Source organism: Dreissena polymorpha, chromosome 1 (genome assembly GCF_020536995.1).
Source record: "Dreissena polymorpha isolate Duluth1 chromosome 1, UMN_Dpol_1.0, whole genome shotgun sequence".
Classification (NCBI taxonomy): domain Eukaryota; kingdom Metazoa; phylum Mollusca; class Bivalvia; order Myida; family Dreissenidae; genus Dreissena; species Dreissena polymorpha.
The window spans coordinates 20,340,517-20,364,483 of record NC_068355.1 but is presented as its reverse complement, the minus strand read 5'-3'; the positions used below and the strand labels follow the sequence as shown (position 1 = coordinate 20,364,483).

Genomic DNA, 23,967 nt, shown 5'->3' with positions numbered 1-23,967 from the left:
TTTTGTAACCTGAAACATACCGGAAGTTTATGTAAACAAAAGTAAACAAGACAGAAATCAACATAGATTCCAATTTTAAAGCGACCAGTATTGAAACTTCTATGTTAATGTACTGTCTTTTTTAGCAGGTAAACTAATTCTTTGATGTTCTTGATATTTTTTTACGTTTCTTTTTCCCTTGGGCCATTTATTTGTTGTTTTATTGATAGTACAGTCAACTCGCCCAATACTAGGTCTAGGGGTCACTATCGTGTATTTCATGAAAAAGTATAATCAAATCAAAAACAATTTTTGCATGGTGTGTCCCTTAGATAAATGTACAATTTACAAATTTGTGAAAAGATGCTGTAGATTATAGGTAATGTATATTTATTTTCAATAAAACCTTTTTTAATCTGAAATATGATTAAATGACAGCGTTATTAATAGTTTATTTCATAGTTTTTGCGATCATATGATATTTTTTAGTTGTCTTTCTTTCATTGGTCATTTTTGCAAAAAATCAGAAGTGTTCTGCTGCAAAATAATAATACAGAAAACTGGTATTGTAGCATTTATTTTTACATCTTGTCATATACACAGGGGCCAGTCAAAAAAAAACAACAAAGTATATAAGAAAAAGGAACCAGTCAAAAAAAAAGTATAGGCCAGTTCATTGTTATTGTTTTGATTCCCGATTTTCGCGCATGCGCAATGCACTGGTAGTCAAAAGCATTGCTTGCAGCTAACGCAAAGCATATGGATAACGAGACTTGTTTAGTCAATAAATCGAAAAGAAACTAAAAAACAACACCTAAATAGTATTTTAAAAATATCATGTTTAGTGCCAAAAGAATGCATTAACACATTTATTTGCATTGTAAAAGAACGCGTCATTAGCATAAAAGTAATTAAGATTGTCTGAAGACTGAACGACAGAAAATTCGACGCAACAAAGAGCTCTATGCATTAGCCGTATAATTATTTGCAGAAAAGCTTCAATAAAAATAATGATACATCTTATAATAAAATTATAATTATCAATTGCATGCGTAAACTAGAATAATAAAAAATTAGTGATAGCTAGAATGTGTCAGTGTTTCATTGAAAATAAACGTACTACAAAGCCCTATTAAAAGCGAAGTTCATGACGGTATTTACATGTGATTTTAATTTGGATGGGTGTTGTTCAGAGAATGACTTGAGGAATATTAACATTCAACTGAAAAACACAACCTCACATGATGTAAATTGAACTGTGTATTCATGTATTTTGTAAACTCGTTACTAGTGATCGAGTATGAGTGACAACTATCTAACATTTAACACACACGCACAAACACACACACACAACATAATATATATACATATATAATATAATATGTACACATTGTTTCATTATTATTTACCCCCATTGATGTCAAACGTAATTTCTTGTTTTTATGATGTATTTCGTGCATTGCCGTAACATTACATCTTCATACGGAATGACTTATTTATAATTAACCGATGACCGATGACCGCTAAATACGTTAAATATTTTTTATTTACATTTTATAATTCATAAATACTTTATTTTTTTATAAATAAAACGGGCTTGTATCTTTACCGTGTTCAATTTCCGATTATCTATAGACTTCAAATTTGTACAATAATTATGTAACATATCTAATTTAAGCAACTGTTAAGTATGTCGGTGGTAAATTTATTCAACCAAATGTTACTTAATACTACCAGAATGAAGACATGGTGGCATCATCAATTGCGTTTAATGACCAGATTGTCATCTGCCACCTAGTGTGATTTATGACACCATGTTGTTAGTTAGGTCTGGACAATATCTGATCAAAACGAGATAATCGGATTAGGCAGAACAAAGGGGCAATTAAACACCGGAATACAAAGGCTTAAACGATTTTAAGATTGATGCAAACAATCAAATGAAAACTATTGCATTTAATTTAATTAAATGTTTATTTAATGTGTCAACATGTTAGTTTTCCCGGACCAGGGTAAAGGTCCCTGCCCAGACAAATACCATTATGGTTAATTTGTAAATGTTTTTTATTTGGATTTGATCTACTTATTCATTGTGTTCAATCTTAGTTGTTTCAGTAACGTAGAACAACTTGTTGGCATGTTGAAAAATAAAATCTAAATATAATCGTTTAAATTTAATCGATCACGATCTATTTCTCCCCATTGATTGTATCTTTCTTTTGACTACCAATATAGCCCGGATGTAAACACGCAGGTACGCGTGACGTCACGCGTGAACTGGTCTATATATAAGAAAAAGGAATTCCTTTGTATTATATAAACTTTTTTTTTTGACTGGCCCCTGTGGTCATACATACACAAAAGCCAAAAGGACAAAATTCTAATGGAAATATTTAACGTTTTTTGGCATGTGATTCTCTATCAGCTAGTTGATAGTATTGATGGTAAAATTAACGATTTAAAACTCAGTTAAACTTAAGTTAAAGCCTGATTTTATTTTCAAGTTCCTGTGAAGTAAAACGGTTCATGAAATTAACAGTGTTTACTTTTGTCTAGTTATCAAATGATTTTTTCAAAGTTCTAAAAATAAAGATTTTAAACGAGTCAATTCAATTCAAAACAAAAACCAGTTCCAAAACTGTATCGAGCTGTATTCAATCCTCAATTTTGCCTTTTTAAATATTCCCCATAATAAGAGCACATTCCAAGTTAATTTATCTGTGGGCGAATACAGCACATTCAGAATTTCAGAACAGATGTGCTTTTAAATGTGCCTAATGACAAATGTAAACAAAAAACATTATGGCTGTAATCAACTGCTGAATGATCAATCAGATATATTTTATGCTTACTTGGTTATTGTCAGCTGGGGTACTACTTTAAAATACCCTGGTTACTCTTAAGTATACTTCAATTAGTGCTCAAACGGGTACCCGAAAAAACGCGGATCCGCGGGTCAAAAAAATATCCTCGGTTCCGGGTCAAAGATTTTGCGAACGATACCGGTTTGGGTCGTAGCTACAAAGTACAAGATTACATGTTAAATGTGTTGTCAAATTTCTCCTTTAAACAAGTGAAGTAAAATCACATCCTTTATCATTTTAAGCAGTGTTGTAATTGCAAATTGTCATAAATATATAGATATTACGCACCAAAAGCATTAACGTCGAGTTTCATTATTTATTCACATCCCAAAATGGTGACGTTTAAAAAACGAAACCTGTATAATACAATATATTGAATCAAAGTAGAAATTGAATAAGACCTTACAGTGAAAGTTATTTTGGTGTTTCCCCTCTCAATAAAAGAAGCTTAATGTTTGCTTGACATGTTTTGTATCTAATACATGCAAGTTGTTTATCGCTATTCCAAGTAATACTACAATGTAACATTTGCTGAGTAAGTTCAAAATCGTCGTGTAAACCGAATAAATAGTAATATGCAGTTTGGTATTGCATTCAATTTCATGATTAAATAAATCAGACCAATAAAAAGTATAATATTCTTAACAATAAACTTGACAAACTGTTGAACATTTTATACGCTAAAACATCCTATGAAAACTAATGTAGTTATATTTTAATTAACTTATGTATTATCCGACCTGACCCGAATTTTCTCGGGTATTTAAATTTTGACCCGACCCGAAGAATATTTTTGACCTGTGTGAGCCCTAACTACAATATACCCCAAGTATTGAAAATATATTAAAATGTACAACTGTACCCATCAAATATTAGACTGTAACCAAGTGTAATGAACACCAAAAATACAATGTTGTAAAACATGTGACATTGTACCACAAACAGAATAAATAACAAAACAAAATTCTCTTTGAACAAACTTTGCCTCAACATACTTTTTTAGCTCGGCTGTTTTCGGAGTAAACCAGATGTATTGTCATAGCCAGCTCGTCGTGTCGTGTCGTCTGCGTCGTGCTAAAACCTTAACATTTTGTCAAGGTTTTGAAGATTGGCTCTAAAATCAAAGTGCTTCAATCTACAACTTTAAAACTTCATATGTAGCTGCACCTTGATGACTTCTATATGCAACACCCATTTTTGGGTCACAAGGTCAAAGGTCAAGGTCACTGTGACCCCTTACAAAATAAATTCTGACAAGCTTTCATTTATTAGCTCATCTATTTTTTGAAAAAAAATTATGAGCAATTCTCAACACCTTGGCGTCGGCGTTTGCGTCGGCATCAGGTTAAGTTTTGCGTTTAGGTCCACTTTTCTCAGAAAGTATCAATGCTATTGCATTCTAACTTGGTACACTTACTTACTATCATGAGGGGACTGGACAGGCAAAGTTAGATAACTCTGGCGTGCATTTTGACAGAATTATGTGCCCTTTTTATACTTAGAAAATTGAAAATTTTGGTTAAGTTTTGCGTATAGGTCCACTTTTCTCAGAAAGTATCAATGCTATTGCATTCAAACTTGGTACACTTACTTACTATCATTAGGGGACTGGGCAGGCAAAGTTAGATAACTCTGGTGTGCATTTTGACAGAATTATGTGCCCTTTTTATACTTAGAAAATTGAAAATTTTGGTTAAGTTTTGTGTTTAGGTCCATTTTATTCCTTAAGTATCAAGGCAGTGCTCTTGTTCAAAATTGCACCCGCAGCCGAGCGTGGCACCCATTATGCGGTGCTCTTGTTGAGTTTGAGTTTTGATGATATAGAGGCCAATTATCAGAATATTGACATAAGTAAAGAACAGACTGTTCTGAACATAAATATATTTTTTTAAATGAGCAGACAATGACCAAATTAGCGTTAGTATTCCTGGGTACATTTTAGTATGTTTTGGTACCCAGGGTTAATTGTAATATACTAGGGGGTACCCTGGGTATCTTTAAGCAGTACCCAAGCCAACAATTACCGATCCAGCTTCAACTAGAAAAGGCGCAGCAGAGACAGACACATATCGCCATGCCGCATGTTTGACCCAGGGGCGCCCCAGGGTTGGTAATGGGGCCATGCATAGTTGAGATTGACCGTTAATTTTCAGAAGAGATATTCAGTATCAATTTGAAGTAAATCGGTGTAGAAATGAAGAAGTTGATGTAAAATTACCTTTAAAAAAATGAGTGAAAATCTCTGATCCAGCCCCACCCCAACCACTATAACTTTTGACCCAGGGGTCTGATAAAAATTCCAAATAGTACAGTTACACTGTTGCACATATGCTCATAGCTACCATGTGTGTAAGTTTCAATCTTCTAGTGCTAAAAGTGTAGGAGGAGATAGTGACTAGGACGGAGGGACAGATGGCGGAGATAACCACATAATCCCCACTTTTTCTGCGAAAAGTGTGGGGATAATAACTGCTGTATAATTTAAAGACACACACTCAAGTCATCAAGGGTGTTGCCTTTTTAGCTCACCTGAGCGCAACGTGCTCATGGTGAGCTTTTGTGATCGCCTTTTGTCAGTCGTCCATCGTGCGTCGTCAACATTTTGCCTTGTGAACACTCTAGAGGCCACATTTATTGTCTGATCTTCATGAAATTTGGTCAGAACATTTGTCCCATTAGTACCTCGACTTAGTTTCAAAACTGGATCATGCTGGGTCAAAAACTAGGTCACTAGGTAAAAAAAGAAAAACCTTGTGAGCACTGTAGAAGTCACATTTGATGCCCAATCTTCATGTAACTTTGTCAGAATGTTTGTCTAAATGATATGTTGGTTGAGTTCAAAAATGGTTCCGGTCCGTTGAAAAACATGGCTGCCAGGGGGCGGGGCAGTACTCCTTATATCGCTATAGAGAAATCTTGTGAACACTCTAAAAGTCACAATTTTTGCCCAATCATCATGAAACTTGGTCAAAACATTGGTTTCATTGATATCTCGGCCGAGTTCGAAAATGGTCTAGATCGGTGAAAAAACATGGCCGCCAGGGGGCAGGGCAGTTTTCCTTATATGGCTTTAGTAAAACCTTGATAACACTCTAGAGGCCACATTTATTGTCCAATCTTCATGAAATTTGGTAAGAAGATTGGTCTCAATGATATCTTGGGTTGGTTCATAAATGATTACGTTTGCTTGAAAAACATGGCTGCCAAGGGGCGGGGCATTTTTCCTTATATGGCTATATATGGCTATAGTAAAACCTTGTGAAGACTCTAGATGCCACATGTATTGTCCAATCTTCATGAAATTTGGTCAGAAGATTTGTCCTAATGATATCTTGGTTGAGTTTGAAAATGGTTTCGGTTGCTTAAAAAACATGGCCACCAGGGAGTGTGGCAATTTTCCTTATATGGCTATATACCATGCTTAAGTAAAACCTTGTTAACACTCTAGAGGCCACATTTATTGTCTGATCATCATGAAACTTGGTCAGATGATTTGTCCCAATGATATCTTGGATGAGTTTGAAAATGGTTCCGGTTGGTGGAAAAACATGGCCGCCAAGGGGGCGTGGCATTTTTCCTTATATAGCTATAGTTAAACCTTGTTAACACTCTAGAAGCCATATTTATTGTACGATCATCATGAAACTTTGTCAGAAGATTTTTCCCAATGATATATTGGACAAGTTCGAAAATGGTTCCAGTTGCTTGAAAAACATGGCCATGCTTGAAAAACATGGCCACCAGTAGGCGGGGCATTTTTCCTTATATGGACTTATGAATCTTCATGAAACTTTGTCAGTATATTTGTTTACATGATATCTTGGATGTGTATGAAAATGGTTCTGGTCTGTTGAAAAACGTGGCTGCCAGGGTGTTCACTAGTCATGAAAGTTGGTAAGAACATATTGTTCCAATGACATCTTGGGCTGCACAGAACAGGTCAGTTCCTTTGAATATCAGGTGAGCGACTTTGGGCCTTTCAGGCCCTCTTGTTTAATAAGTAATGTTACATTTCTGCAAAGTTCTCTTTTTGGATCCAACATGTCATCTACTTGTAAAGGTGTTTTACATATAAAGTTTTTTTCTGAAGACAAGCAAAGCTGGAGTCATAGCTATACATTTAAGTGTGTCATTTATTTGCAGAAATGTTTGAAATAGATAATCAGCATCATGACGTCCATTTTTGTAGTGGTATTGTATATGTTACCAAGATTTTATATTTAATTTCTGATAAAATATCCCTGTTGTGAAAAATTTAAGCCATTTAACCATATTGAACAATCTGGTTGTTTAAAAAAATAAGAGTCACACAAAATAATTATTAAGGTTTAAGAAATTTTAGGGTTTCTGAAAACTTGAGTGTCGAAAACTAAAAATAATAATGGTAGTCATATTTTTGATTCTAAGGAAATGTTATAGTTATCCCCACGCTTTTTGAAAAAAAGGTGGGAATATTGTGGTTATCTCCGCCGTCCGTCTGTCTGTCTGTCCGTCCGTCCTGGCCACTATCTCCTCCTACACTAAAAGCACTAGAACCTTGAAACTTACACACATGGTAGCTATGAGCATATGTGCGACCCTGCATTATTTGGAATTTTGATCTGACCCCTGGGTCAAAAGTTATAGCGGTTGGGGTGGGGCCGCGTCAGAAATTATCACTCATTTTTTTAGGTTATTTTACATTTACTTCTTTATTTCTACACCGATTCACTTCAAATTGATACTGGACCTCTCTTATGACAATACGGTCAATCTCAACCATGCATGGCCCCATTCCCAACCCTGGGGCGCCCCGCCCACATAGGCCACACCCACCAAAAATTTCCATTTACTATATTTTTTTCATTTCTACACGGATTCACTTCAAATTGATACTGAACTTTTGTTATGACATTAGGGTCAATCTCAACTATGCATGGCCCCAATCCCAACCCTGGGGCGCCCACCCACATAGGCCACACCCACCAAAAAATTCCATTTACTATAATTTTTTCATTTCTACACGGATTCACTTCAAATTGATACTGAACTTCTCTTATGACATTAGGGTCAATCTCAACTATGCATGGCCCCATAACCAACCCTGGGGCCCCGCCCACATAGACCACACCCACCCAAAATTGCCTTTACTATAATTTCTTCATTTCTACACCGATTCACTTCAAATTGATATTGAACTTCTCTTATGACAATACAGTCAATCTCAACTATGCATGGCCCCATTACCAACCCTGGGGCGCCCCGCCCACATAGACCACACCCACCCAAAATTTCCTTTTACTATAATTTCTTCATTTCTACACCGATTCACTTCAAATTGATACTGAACCTCTCTTATGACAATACGGTCAATCTCAACTATGCATGGCCCCATTACCAACCCTGGGGCCCCGCCCACATAGACCACACCTGCCGAAAATTGCCTTTAACTATAATTTCTTAATTTCTACACCGATTCACTTCAAATTGATACTGAACTTCTCTTATGACAATACGGTCAATCTCAACTATGCATGGCACAATTACCAACCCTGGGGCGCCCTGCCCACATATGTCACACCCACCCAAAATTGCCTTTTACTATAACTTCTTCATTTCTACACCAATTCACTTCTAATTGATGATGAACTTCTCTTATGACAATACGGTCAATCTCAGCTACATGTATGCATGGCCCCATTACCAACCCTGGGGCACACCTAGGTCAAACATTCGGCGTGGGGATACGTGTCGGCCTCTGCCGCGCCATTTCTAGTTTTTACTTGAATTTTCTCCCTAGATTGTTGGATAATTTAACAATGTAGCAGGCAATGTAATTGAAGTTAACAGAGACTATGACACAATATACTGATGAAAATTGGTCATGTATTCAATCATGGTTTTGAGAAACGACCACAATCAAGCAAAGAGCGTTTATAAATTAGTACCATGATTCGAAAGTCAGTTATAGAATATATTGCTACATATCATTTATTGTTAAATTGAGCTTTAAAACCTTACAGATAATGCATGATGATCAGTTATGTTATTGATTTATTAAGCTGAAAATAATACTTAAACATAGTTAGCATCATATGTTTTGTTTGTGTGTATTGTAAGACACACTTTTGTCAAACAAGCAAAGTGCACTCATCCTAATCCATAGTTTATTAGAAAATTATGGGTCATTTAATGAAGTAGGGTCAATATGGGTAATTTCAAACAGTTTTTGCAGAGACTCTTGTAGTCAAAAAGCCAGTCCAATTCTGTACTATATACCTGTGTAATGATGAAGGACTCTCTATAATGTTGATATCCTGTTGCTCAATCAGTGATCCAGCTAGGCCTAAACAGAAAGGTACAGCACCCTGCTTTGCCCCCTCAGACCCCCAACAAGCCCTTTTTTATCTGATCCCATTATAATTTTATCATCATCAAACTTGTAAAAATAGTTTACAGTGAATAGTTATGCCCCCACAAACGAAGTTTAGGGGGGTATATAGGAGTGAGCTTGTCTGGCGGTCTGTCTGTTGGTCCGTATTAGGTGTCCGCTCTCTAATTCAAGTTGTTTTCATCTGATCTTCACCAAACTTGGTCAGATGTTGTATCTAGATGATGTCTAGGTCAAGTTCGAATATGGGTCATGGCAGGTCAAAAACTAGGTCACGGGGTCACTAAGTGCGTTTAAGACATTGAGCATTGTGTCCCCTCTCTAATTCAAGTACTTTTCATCCGATCTTCACCAAACTTCTTCAGAAGTTGTATCTAGATGATGTCTAGGTCAAGTTTGAATATGGGTCATGCCGGATCAAAAACTAGGTCACGAGGTCACTTAGTGCGTTTTAAACATTGAGCATGGTGTCCGATGTTTTTTGTAAAGACAACATGCAAAATATTCTGTGTCAATGCGGCATGTGGGGGTATTTGTCACGTCTGTTACAAAGCTCTAGTTTTATATATCATGTAACATTATTTTAAATTAGATTCATGTAATATGAAATATATACATGCTATATTGAAAATATGCCACAGGGATATAATAACTGGGCTTGCTAAGGCGCCCTTTTTACTAAAGAGCATCCTGCCCTTTTTATGCTCCTCCAAAATTTATTTTGGGGGGGAGCATATAGTTGCAGCTTTGTCTGTCCGTCCGTGTGTCCGTCCCTGCACAATTTTTGTCCAGGCTTTTTCTCAGCAACTAATGACCGGAATTCAATGAAACTTTATGGGAAGCTTCACTACCAAGAGGAGATGTGCATATTATCAGCACATAATGGTCAGATGATTTTTCACAGAGTTATGGCCCTTTGAAATTTTCTATAAAAAATTCTTGCCCCCAACTACAGTAATGTGCCCTCAAGACGTTTCCTTTTATCTGAATATTGCAATATTGTGACAAAAAAAAACTTTGGGGAGCATCGCCCACCCGTCTCCGACGGTTTCTTGTCAAATCCATGCTTGATCTCTGTCAATTTATTGCAAGTACTTCAAATCTGTCAGAAAAAGTTACATTGTTATTACATAGCAAAACTTCGGTCATTAATTTATTGACAAGAATCAGGGAGAACGCGGACATAATCATTAGGTGTCTACCAACTTGCAAAATTAGCTATGTATTGTGTCACATGGTATTTTTATGCCTCCGGTAGGGTGGCATATAGCAGTTGAACTGTTCGTCAGTCAGTATCTCCGTCCATCCGTCCGAAAAAAACTTAAACATTGGCCATAACTTTTTCAATATTCAAGATAGCAACTTGATATTTGGCATGCATGTGCATCTCATGAAGCTGCACATTTTTAGTAGTGGAATGTCAAGTTCATCCTTCAAGGTCAAATGTCAACAACAAAAAAATCAAAGCGGCGTTCTCATGAAGCTGCACATTTTGAGTGGTGGAAGTTCAGAGTCACGGTCATCCTTCAAGGTCAAAGGTCAAAAAATAAATTCAGAGCGGCGCAATATGGGGCAAGCCGCATTGTGTTTCTGACGAACACATCTCTTGTTTAGACATGATTTTCACCCAAACAATACTCTTCTAAAATAAGGTATAATCTGTACAGTTATCTTGAATGCATTAAATTGATATACATGCACATTTGTCAAAAGTTTCCCGACTACCCGAAATAACCTGTATTGACACTAAAGAAATGTATAAAGCATGCTATACATTAAAAAAATATGAAGTAAGAATGTCATTTCGCAGGCCTACAAAGTATTCATAATATAAGTTTAAAAAAGTGAAGATTCATGTATCTTTTAAAATTCTCTATATTAATACATCAGTATTGTAAGCACACAATTTGAAACCATATTTGGAATTGTTGTTCCCCACAAAAATACATGAGGTTCACATAAAAATGACCTTTATCCATGGCGTTATGCTTTGTAATTTAAATTTATGACAGTTTGTGAATATCCAAGCGAGATTACATGTATACGAATTTTATATGTGTTAAATTGATATATATTGATAAAATATGTTACAATAACACAAAATAGGCATGAAAAATTATACATTTAATTAAATATGAATTTCATAAAAATGCAGCAACGACAAATTAACGCCCCCAGCCAATTGTGACGAACATATTTTCCTACAATAACCGAAGCATTTGTCTTTTTATTAGGACCAGAGTTAGTGTTTGTGTGTCGTATGAATAAATATTGATGCAGGAATTTAAATGAACCGTTAAAATTAGTTTAGATTCACATCGTACATGTATGATATACATGCTGGTGAATTCGACTGTACAGCCGTTTTCGATTTCAGAATTAAGTATCTGGCTTATTTCGCATTTTTTGACGCATGTTCCTCAGAACTTTTATTTTATTTTATATTGAAACATATAGATAATAAGTTTTTAATACATTATATATAAATTCATTAACATTTGACAAAATCGTATATACTCGCTTTAAAGCAACACAAGTGCATAAATGAATAAGAGTGAAAAGTAGTTTGTACATGGGGAATAGTTGAGTTTCTGAATAAGGTCTCCAAAAAGCTGTCAGACCAGAATGTGGATCTTTATCTCATAAGTAAACATTCATGTATTATCTTTGGAATGGAAAGCAAATAATATTAAATTATCAATTAAAATTTTCCCAATTATCAAAAATGAGTGTTGTCGTATCCATAGCAAGAACAATTTGATTTATTAATTCTATAGATTTTCTTAAATTTATAGAAAAAAAACCTACCAACACGGATTGTGTTGATGTAAGTTACAGGTGTATTTTTCAATATTTCATTATTTACGTGTACCATAAAAGTAAAATGAATATCTTTTATCATCTTTTTTTACTTTTCATTTCAGTGGAATGGCCAAGCACTCATTTGGGGATGGATCTTATGATGGTAATTGTACGTACATGAGTCTGAGTCATTGCATACTACAAGTTGTTAGATTAATGTGTAACTTGGACATTAAAGGTTGTTGTTAATAAATAATATCTGGATTTTAAAGCTGATATAAATAGTGGTCCTTATCAAATAAAACAATGTTTTGTTATGTCACCCACCACTATAGTGGGAGACATATTGTTTTTGTCCTGTCTGTCTGTTGGTTGGTTTGTGTGTTTGTTTGCCCAAACTTTAACATTTTGCCATAACTTTTGCAATATTGAAGATAGCAACTTCGTATTTGGCATGCATGTGTATCTCATGGAGCTGCACATTTTGAGTGGTGAAAGGTCAAGGTCATCCTTTAAGGTCAAAGGTCAAATATATAGCTTCAAAGCTGCACAGAAGGGGACAAAGTGTTTCTGACAAACACATATCTTGTTTTATCTTAATCTTATCAACCTATGTAGTGTTTTTAAGTCCCCCTTCTTTTTGGTCTCTAACCAGGTTAATCAAAATGTAATGTTTCCTGAAAGATTAGCCACTTTTCTTTTAGAATGATGAATTTCATAGGCATTTAGTATATGATGTCAAAGATTAACATGAAATTATTATTAATCTGATAACTAAAAAAAGGATGAATAATAATCAATGGATAAATAATTATTAATAATTGAGCCATGACATGTTCTGCAAAAATGGGCTTAATGCAAGTGTGTAAAGTGTTGTCCCAGATCAGCCTGTGCAATCCCATTGGGCTAATCAGGGACAACACTTTCGGTCTAAACCTGATTTTCATATTGAAGAGACTTCCTTCAAAAGAAAAATTTCATAAACTTTCCGCTTTTATGATATTTATTGTTGCTAGCAAGGCTATTCTAAGCAAAAATCCAGATTATGTGTGAACGTATCTTCTGTTTAGCCTGTGCTTACTGTACAGGCTAATCTGGGACGACTTTGTATGCACATGCATTAATCCAAGTTTTGCCAGAAGGAGACAAAATGATATTATTGTCCTCAAGAGCAGCTCTTATTAAAACCAGCTTCATCTAACAGGTTTAACTGTAGCGACTACTCTTTATGTCTTTAAAAAGTAATAAATGGATGTAATGGAAGAAAGAACGGATAAAAAGTAATCTGAAGTGGTTTGTACTTAATAATTATTTTAGACATAGAAGCTGAGCTGAAGAAGTTCCAGGTGGGTGGTGCCAGTCCTACAGATGCGACCCAGTTTGTGTTCCTGCACTCGGGTGGAACAGGCAATGGGTCCATCCCAGGCTCCTCAGCGTCATCGGCCCATAACACAGGTAGTTAAGTTTTAACTTATTTATTTCAGCTTGATTGCATCAAAAGGCTAAGGCTTATTAATACGTAGTAGAGTTCAGTTCTTGGGTAGAACCTGTACTTGATGTTTTTATGGTTGGTCTAAAGAATACTTCCACAGTGGGGATCAAACTAGTGTTCTCCCTGTCACTATCCCTGGGATGGCACCATCTATAATAATACAGCTGCTGTATCTTGTTAGGGATGTCTATTGAAGCAGAATTCTGTTTTTGATGGGAGCCTTTTGCCGTTTGTTTCACTTTAAACTCCAGCCCATGATTTCTTAAATAAGGGACCGTCAACCAGATTGACTAAAAAAAGAAAAGTTCTAAAATACCGTATATTTTTACAATTATTAGTTTATATTGATTAAAATATCACGACTGGTATTACATTACTTGAAAAAGTTGTTCAGTTTTCATATTTTCAGTAAATAAGTTAATACAATTTTACTGGGTATGTGTACCAGGTACATGTAACTACCAGTTAAAGGGGCCTTTTCACAGATTTTGGCATTTTTTAACTTATTCATTAAATGCTTTATATTGATAAATGTAAACATTGGATCATAAAAGCTCCAGTAAAAAATCAAGAAAAAAATTAAAAAAAGGAAAAGAACATTGCCCGGAGCAGGTTTCGAACCAGTGACATCTGGAGTCCTGCCAGAGTCCTGAAGTAAAAACGCTTTAACCTACTGAGCTATTCCGCCGAGTACTCACTCTTGACGTATTTTATACCTTATATAAGCAATCTTCGTAGTTTCACAAAATTTAACGACAAAAACAGAACTCTCCAAATTATTCAATCGTTTTGCGTTGCAACGCTTTATAATTTTTAGGTTTTAAAATCGTCAAAAGATGCATATAATGGCTATATTAGAGCATGGTTAATGTTCAGTATTACTGTTTCCTCACAAATATCATAACTAAAACGAAAACTGACGAATCTGAAACAACTTTTTTCAATTTTGTCAATTTACCAAAGCGTGAAAAGATCCCTTTAACTAAAATAACGCAAGTAGATACTAGATTGATCATCGTCATCACGTGGTAATTACCCAGGAATGCAAATTGTGCATGCATAGTGAATTGTAAATATTTTATATATAAAATTAGAAATCTACTTACTTTATTTATAGTGTGTATATCATTATTTCACCTATTTTTGCGATGTACTTTCGATTTCACATCACTAAATTTTATTACCGAATATACTGAAAATATGAAATTAATTTTCAAGTAATGTAATATACAAGTCGTGATAGGTCTGGTAAGATGGTCATGCCATTGGTATTAAATTTTGCTTAGTATTTGCTCTGAAGGCAAAGGTGAAGCACTAGACATGGTTTGTGGTTCATCTTCACAAAATAAACTTATCTTTATTCACAAAATAAACTATTTTATTGACAATATAATTTGCCACCCCTTATATTAATGTCTTGGGTGTGCTGTTGTCAGATGATGAAGACAGCGACAACAGCAAGGCTGCCTTGAGCTACAAGGACAGACGAAGGGAGGCTCACACGGCTGCAGAGCAGAAACGCCGGGACGCCATCAAGGTATATACTGTATTGAGTCTGTTTAAGTACTGTAATTTATCTGTTTAAGTACCGTATTTAGTCTATTTTCAAGATTATATTGATAGGGCTGCCATCAAGGTAACTACAGTACCATATCGAGTCCCTTTTCAAGCTTTCAAGGCCATCAATATAAGTACCGTGTTTAGTTGTTTTCAAGCTTTATTAATCTGCATCAAAGGGCTTTCATACTTTCCCTTAAGCAGGAGCCTAATAACAGCCTTTTGCCGTAAGGAAATTTCTTTGAAATTATGCAATTTCACGTTTACTGTGGAAAATTTCATCCCGTATTTATTTTTTGTCAAAAATTAACAACATCCCCAAAACAGAAGAAGGGCTTAACCTATCAAGAAAAAAGGCCATCCTCAAAGCAAGTAGGGTTTTCATTTTCTTTTCAAGCTATTAATAATAATCATAATAGGCATTGGGACATGTAAAATATGATTTTTGGTTTTCCAGCACCTTCTCCGCTTATAGTCACAGGCTTTGAAAATTAAAAAAATGCAATGTAAAACAAGAGCTGTCACCATAGGATGACTTTTGCCCCCTTGATAGAAGTTATGAACTTATTTCGAAACCTAAACACAGATTTCGAAACCTAAACGCGGACCCTAAGTTCAAGGTCAAGGTCACAGGGGTCAAAATTTGTGTGCGTATGGAAAGGCCTTGTCCATATACACACGCATGCCAAATATGAAATTGCCATCTGAAGCAACATAGAAGTAATGAGCATTTTTCAAAACCTTAACGCTAAGTGTGACGGACAGACGAGCGGACAGACAGACGGACAGTCTGATCACTATATGCCCTCTTTCGGGGGCATAAAAAGTGTAGATTTCTGTCAATGAGCTTCTATAAAGGGACCTTTTCACGATTTGGGATATTGAAAAAAGTGAAAAAAAAGGTTAATATTCACAAATTGTTATTGAATTTATGATATTTGCAAGGAAACAGTAATACTGAACATTTGTCCTGCTCTAAAATATCCACTATTCGATCTTTTGACGATTTAAAAATCTGAAAATTATAAGGCATTACAAACACAAAACTATTGAATAATGTGGAGAGTTTAGTTGTTATTGTTACATTTTGTGACACTACGAGGATTGCTTAAATAAAGTATAAAAAACACCACTCACTGTATATGGCCACTGATGGCCAGGTTGTTTAAGTGTTACACTTTTATTCAAATGGTCAGTGGTTAGAGCCCAGTTGACTACTACTTTTTTTCTTTCTTTAATTTTAAATCTTGTTTTTACTGTAGCTATTTAGGTTAAATGTTTACATTTTTCAAATTAAAGCATAAAGTGACAAACTTCAATATGCCAAAATCTGTGGAAAGCTCCCTTTAAATCAATAATTTATTATCTCATCCAATTTTTAGGAAAAAATAGAATTTAAATTGAAAGCTTGATGGTTAACAAACTAGAATGCAAGTTCAAAAGAACTTCTGTAAGATAAGTTTTGGAATTTAGTGTTTTACACTGTTAAAATGCTTTTTTGTTATCATGTCAAAAATTCTATAATGTGCATCAGTTTTGTTTTGTACAGTTTGATCTCATGACACATTGAAATGTCCATTGTTACGTCAAATTTATGATTAAACATGTTGCTATCAGCAATGAGGAAGAAATAATTTGTTATGAAGTTCATGTAACAATTGATGTGACATCTATCTCTTTGTTTCCTTGATTTATGTAATGTCATTTTACATGCCATTATTAATTTAACATGGTGATGACAAACTACAGAGTAAAAAACAATCATGTATAACCTGTTGCACATTGTATTATTATTTAGCATCCTTGTTATGACGAGCTACAGAGTATCCGACTATATGCCATCACATGTTTAACATTATGTTATTATTTTACAGCGTGGTTATGATGAACAACAGAGTAAAATATACATGTATTCATATATAACCTGTTTTCAATTATGAGATTATCGTGCCATCACATGTTTAACACTATGTAATTGTTAATACATCATGGTTATGATGTACTACAGAGTATCGTGCCATTACATGTTTAACACTATGTAATTGTTAATACATCATGGTTATGATGTACTACAGAGTATCGTGCCATCACATGTTTACCATTATGTTATTGTTTATACAGCGTGGTTATGATGAACTACAGAGAATCGTGCCATCACATGTTTAACATTATGTTATTGTTTATACAGCGTGGTTATGATGAACTACAGAGTATCGTGCCATCACATGTTTACCATTATGTTATTGTTTATACAGCGTGGTTATGATGAACTACATAGAATCGTGCCATCACATGTTTACCATGATGTTATTGTTTATACAGCGTGGTTATGATGAACTACAGAGTATCGTGCCATCACATGTTTACCATGATGTTATTGTTTATACAGCGTGGTTATGATGAACTACAGAGAATCGTGCCATCACATGTTTACCATGATGTTATTGTTTATACAGCGTGGTTATGATGAACTACAGAGTATCGTGCCATCACATGTTTAACATTATGTTATTGTTTATACAGCGTGGTTATGATGAGCTACAGAGTATCGTGCCATCACATGTTTAACATTATGTTATTGTTTATACAGCGTGGTTATGATGAACTACAGAGAATCGTGCCATCACATGTTTAACATGATGTTATTGTTTATACAGCGTGGTTATGATGAACTTCAGAGTATCGTGCCATCACATGTTTACCATTATGTTATTGTTTATACAGCGTGGTTATGATGAACTACATAGAATCGTGCCATCACATGTTTACCATGATGTTATTGTTTATACAGCGTGGTTATGATGAACTACAGAGTATCGTGCCATCACATGTTTACCATGATGTTATTGTTTATACAGCGTGGTTATGATGAACTACAGAGAATCGTGCCATCACATGTTTACCATGATGTTATTGTTTATACAGCGTGGTTATGATGAGCTACAGAGTATCATGCCATCACATGTTTACCATGATGTTATTGTTTATACAGCGTGGTTATGATGAACTACAGAGAATCGTGCCATCACATGTTTACCATTATGTTATTGTTTATACAGCGTGGTTATGATGAGCTACAGAGTATTATGCCATCACATGTTTACCATGATGTTATTGTTTATACAGCGTGGTTATGATGTACTACAGAGTATCATGCCATCACATGTTTACCGTGATGTTATTGTTTATAACTCAACTCAGTTTATTAAGTAAATAAAGGCCGTTGGCTCAAAATACGCAGTGTTTGAAACAAAATATAACACATGTTTGTAGTTGCGAACACATCATCTTAATACTAAAATATGTCAACATATTAAATTGTGTTAATGTTGCATTAAAAATGTATCAGCTATTCAATTTTGTTCAAAAGATGGTACACATACAAACACAATTTCAATAGTGTGTCAATATCTGTTTTGCTCATGAGCTTATAAAAGTCATGTACAGTATTTCCACCCATATACCAGTTATATAGAGATTCTCTATGGACAACGTCATTTTTAATGCATTGAAAAAATGCATGGTATTCACAATCAATAATAGATAAATTTTTCTTGTTAAAACAAAAATTACAAATTTTCAAATTATATTCAAGATGCAACTGCCTACCAATTTCAATAGTTAATTTGTGATTGGAGCATCTAAACTTGGCAAAGGCTATCTGATATTTTAGCGGAATTTCCAACTGCAAATATCTTTCGGTGTTAAGTAGAGATTTATAGTTCTTAGAATGGTTACCTCTAGATGCATTGTTAATGTCACTGTGCCAATTTTGCGTGACGCAATCAATTATAAGCTGACAAAAATTACATATAAATAAGTCTACGTTGCCAACATCCTGAGAGATCCAGACGAATCCGAAACCATATTTAAATATTAAAGATTTTACATGTGTTGCCAAGCAAGTACGCCCGGCGTTATCCATTGATATTAACATATTATAGCATTGATTAGGAAATCTGTTATTAGGCATCATTAACAGTTTACACCAATATTTAATGCAATTAACAAAATATGTAACAGATAAGGGTAGTCGGCCACATTCGCCAAGGGCGATACATGTATTAGTATTTTTCCTTACATGCAACATGCGTTTACAAAATTTATTTTGGACAGTTTGAATGGCATTTACATATTCATATCCCCATATCTGTGAGCCATAACACAATATTGGCTTTACCATGCTATCAAAAAGTAAAAAGAGTTCTTCAAAACAGGGACTTATACAAACAAATTTGTTTGTATAGGTCCCTGTTCAAAAGGGAAGTTTCTAAAAGTCCCTTTTTAACTATAAATTGAGAATATTGCTTTTTGAGCTTGTTAACTCAGTTTTTCTTGCGCCGCATTCCACAAGAATTTCGGTGTAAACAATAATCCCATGTATTTATAAGCGGAAGTGGTATTTATTTTCGTACCCTGATATGTCCAGCGCTCGTAATTTCTTAAAGGTCTGCCATTTCTAAAAACAATAATTTCAGTTTTATCTAAATTAATCTCCATTCCTGTGTTAATGCAAAATTGATCAACAACGTTTAACTGTTGTTGAAGGCCGTTTCCGCACAGCTAGCAATATCATCCGCAAACATGAGGCATAAAATGTCAGGTATTTCATTTGAAAAAAAAATTTCGGACCCACATGTTTCGCGTAGCATAACTGATAATTCATCAATAAATAGAGAAAATATGGTAGAACTGGTCTTGTCACCCTGACGGGTACCAATATTACATTGAAAAAATATTTCGCCGCAAAATTAGCGTTGGTTGTATTATTTACTTTAACACAGAAATAGAGTGAACTATACATATTTTTTTAATACGTTAATAAATTGACCTTTAATTCCCTTTTTGGTAAGTGCTTGAAACATTACATTTTGGTTTATTTTATCGAATGCCTTTCTAAAGTCTTTATATATAAGCAATAGAATCTACCCCCCTTTTTTGACAAATATATCTGAGCCATCGCTTGAAGGTAAAAAACATCTATAGCTGAATAGCCGGCCCGAAACCCTGCTTGAGATTCGTCAAATTAATTGTTTCCTTTGGCCCATTCATATAATCGTTTATTTAATATACTGGCAAATATTTTGTACATTATATTAGTTAAAGAGATTCCACGGTAATTTCCAAGAATATGAGTAGGTCCAGATTTGTGTATTGGACATATTACACTCTGACCCCAAGTCTTAGGAAATGACCAGAATCAAAAATTCAATTAAAAAGTAATACTAAAAAGGCTGTAATATTGTTTAATGAATTTTTATAAAACTCAGCTGGTATTCCATCTATTCCAATGCTTTTATTATTTATTATGCCCCCCTTCGTAGAAGAGGGGGAATATTGCTTTGCACATGTCGGTCGGTCGGTCGGTCGGTCCGTCCACCAGATGGTTCCCGGATGATAACTCAAGAACCCTAGCGGCTAGGATAATGAAACTTCATAGGTTCATTGATCATGACTCGCAGATGACCCCTATTGATTTTGAGGTCACTAGGTCAAAAGTCAAGGTCACAGTGACCCGAAATAGTTAAATGGTTTTGGATGATAACTCAAGAAAGCTTAGGCCTAGGATAATGAAACTTGATAGGTAGATTGATCATGACTCGCAAATGACCCCTATTGATTTACAGGTCACTAGGTCAAAGGTCAAGGTCACAGTGACCCGAAATAGTAAAATGGTTTCCAGAAGATAACTTCAAGAATGCTTATGCCTAGTATCATGAAATTTCGTTGGTAGATTGATAATGGCTGGCAGATGACCCCTTTGATTTTCAGGTCACTAGGTCAAAGGTCAAGGTCACGGTGACCTGAAATAGTAAAATGGTTTCTGGATGATAAATCAAGAACGCTTAGGCCTAAGATCATGAAACTTCATAGGAACATTGATCATGACTCGCAGATGACCCCTATTGATTTTCAGGTCACTAGGTCAAAGGTCAAGGTCACGGTGACCCGAAATAGTAAAATGGTTTCCGGATGATAACTCAAGAACGCTTATGCCTAATATCATGAAACTTGATAGGTAGATTGATCATGACTCGCAGTTGACCCCTATTGATTTTTAGGTCACTATATTAAAGGTCAAGGTCACAGTGACCCGAAATAGTAAAATGGTTTCCGGATGATAACTCAAGAACGCTGATGCCTAGGATCATGAAACTTCATAGGTACATTGATCATGACTCGCAGATGACCCCTATCCATTTTGAGGTCACTAGGTCAAAGGTCAAGTTCACGGTGACCAGAAATAGTAAAATGGTTTCCGGATGATAACTGAAGAACGCTTATTCCTTGGATCATGAAACTTGTTAAATTACGAATTTGAAATTCGACTTCTGTGAGTGTAAAGGGCTCATTTAACGAAATCACATCATGGTTTATGGAATCTGTGTTTTTGTTTATAACAATGCACGGCGCTTGATCGCTGTATAAAAAACTAAGAAAGTAGTTATGCCATTCATTAGCCTCGATACTAGAAGTTATGTTTTGTTGCAGTTTATCTTGCTTAATTTTTTTCCACAAGAAATTCGGATTTTTTCGATTTTGGAGTAGTTCCGCTCTATTTTTTCTTTGTAACTAAAAAATATAGCATTGTTATAATTTTTATCTCGGGTGTTTTCGGAGAAAACCCGAGGTATTGTCATAGCCAGCATGTCCGCTGTCATGTCGTCCGCAAAACCTTAACATTTTGTTAAGGATTTGAACATTGGCTCTAAAATCAAAGTGCTTCAACCTACAACATTGAAACTTTATATGTAGCTGCACCTTGATGAGTTCTACACACCAAACCCATTTTTGGGTCACTAGGTCAAAGGTCAAGGTCACTGTGACCTCCAAAAAAATGCAAAAACCTTAACATTTTGTTAAGGTTTTGAACATTGCTTCTAAAATAAAAGTGCTTCCACCTACAACATTGAAACTTCATATGCAGCTGCACCTTGATAAATTTCTACACACCACACCCATTTTTGAGTCACTAGGTCAAAGGTCAAGGTCACTGTGACCTCCAAAAAAAATGCTAAAACCTTAACATTTTGTTAAGGTTTTGAACATTGCTTCTAAAATAAAAGTGCTTTCACCTACAACATTGAAACTTCATATGTAGCTGCACCTTGATAAATTTCTACACACCACACCCATTTTTGGGTCACTAGGTCATAGGTCAAGGTCACTGTGACCTCAAAAAAAGGCTAAAACCTTAACATTTTGTTAAGGTTTTGAACATTGGCTCTAAAATCAAAGTGCTTCAACCTACAACTTTGAAACTTCATATGTAGCTGCACCTTGATGAGTTCTACATGCCACACCCATTTTTGGGTCACTAGGTTAAAGGTCAAGGTCACTGTGACCTCTAAAAAACAAAACAAAAAAAATATTCTGACAAGCTTTCATTTATTCAAAACTGCACCCGCAGCAGAGCGTGGCTCCCGTTATGCGGTGCTCTTGTTAAATATATTTCTGCGATCCTTGTTCTCATTCAAATCAGATGCTAAATTTGAAGCTCGAAATTTTCGTAAATATGTGTATTTTTATACGCCTGTTTTAAAGTTTTATAGTTTTATAGTTTCACCTTGGCGGCAGGCGGGTGGGTGGGCGGCGTCCACAGAAGTGTCAGCTCTCTAATTCAAATACTTTTCATCCGATCTTCACTAAACTTGATCAGAAGTTTTATCTAGACAATATCTAGGTCAAGCTCGAATATGGGTTATGCTGGGTCAAAAACTGGGTCACAGAGTCACTTAGTGCATTTCAAGCATTTAGCATGGTGTCCGCTCTCTAATTGAAGTAGTTTTTTATCTGATTTTCACCAATCTTGGTCAGAAGTTGTATCTAGACAATATCTAGGTCAAGTTTGAATATGGGTCATGCCTGATCAAAAACGAGGTCACGGGGTCACTTAGTGCATTTCAAGCATTTAGCATGGTGCTTCGCTCTCTAATTGAAGTAGTTTTTTATCCGATTTTCACCAAACTTGGTCAGAAGTTGTATCTAGACAATATCTAGGTCAAGTTCGAATATGGGTCATGCCTGATCAAAAACGAGGTCACGGGGTCACTTTGTGCATTTCAAGCATTTAGCATGGTGTCCGCTCTGTAATAGAAGTAGTTTTCATCCGATAATCACCATACTTGGTCAGAAGTTGTATCTAGACAATGTCTAGGTCAAGTTCGAATATGGGTCATGCTGGGTCAAAAACTAGGTCACAGGGTCACCTAGTGCATTTCAAGCATTTAGCATGGTGTCCGCTCTCTTATTGAAGTAGTTTTCATCCGATCTTCACCAAATTTGGTCAGAAGTTGTGTCTAGATGATATGTAGGTCAAGTTCAAATATGGGTTTTTGTAAAGTTATCAAGTTGTCCAAAACCTTCAAACGGGCGTATCTTGTGAAAGTTTGGCACTCTTGTTGTTTCTTAAGATTATCACATTGTTCATCCCACCAAAGTGGCTGTAATGATCGTTTGTAGTTCAGTAATAAAAGCATATTTTTGCCAGCCTCATAGTATTTTGTCAATCACCGCTTCGATATTTGTAGTAATGAGAGTCATTATTATATTATAAATTTCATTTAAGAGCGTATTTATATTAACGCGAAAGACGTCAGCAAATCTTTCTTGCCATTTGTATTTATTTACGCGCGAAACTTCTTTATTATTTTCTAAGACATTGCGGTTGTTATTTATGTGTTCCAAGTTTAGTCGACAGTTAATTGAAATATGATCAGACTCGGAGCGGTCAAGTTCTCTGAAGTCAATAATTCTCGAAAAACAATTCTGATGAAGCAATCATGTAATCTACAATACTTGCCCCTTCGTTTGAAACACATGTGAAATGGCCTTCCTTATCGTTCGAGAATCTTCCATTTAGAATATGTACATCAAACACACAACATAAATTGACTAACTAT

The 23,967-nt window shown here is 35.2% G+C and overlaps 1 protein-coding gene across 2 annotated transcripts in view; it reads left to right on the top strand.

The window, feature by feature from the left end:
- LOC127873507 (max-like protein X) overlaps positions 1-23,967 on the top strand; it is a 35,234-nt gene continuing 11,267 nt past the window's right edge. Inside the window, exons 1-4 of one of the 2 annotated variants that reach the window (XM_052417394.1) lie at positions 1-128; positions 12,138-12,178; positions 13,333-13,470; positions 14,944-15,044. In XM_052417394.1, coding sequence (XP_052273354.1) covers positions 12,142-12,178; positions 13,333-13,470; positions 14,944-15,044 — 276 coding nt within the window. In that variant the 5' untranslated portion in view covers positions 1-128; positions 12,138-12,141. Of the gene's footprint in view, positions 129-12,137; positions 12,185-13,332; positions 13,471-14,943; positions 15,045-23,967 lie in introns of both variants that reach the window. The other variant, XM_052417389.1, reaches the window with a different exon arrangement.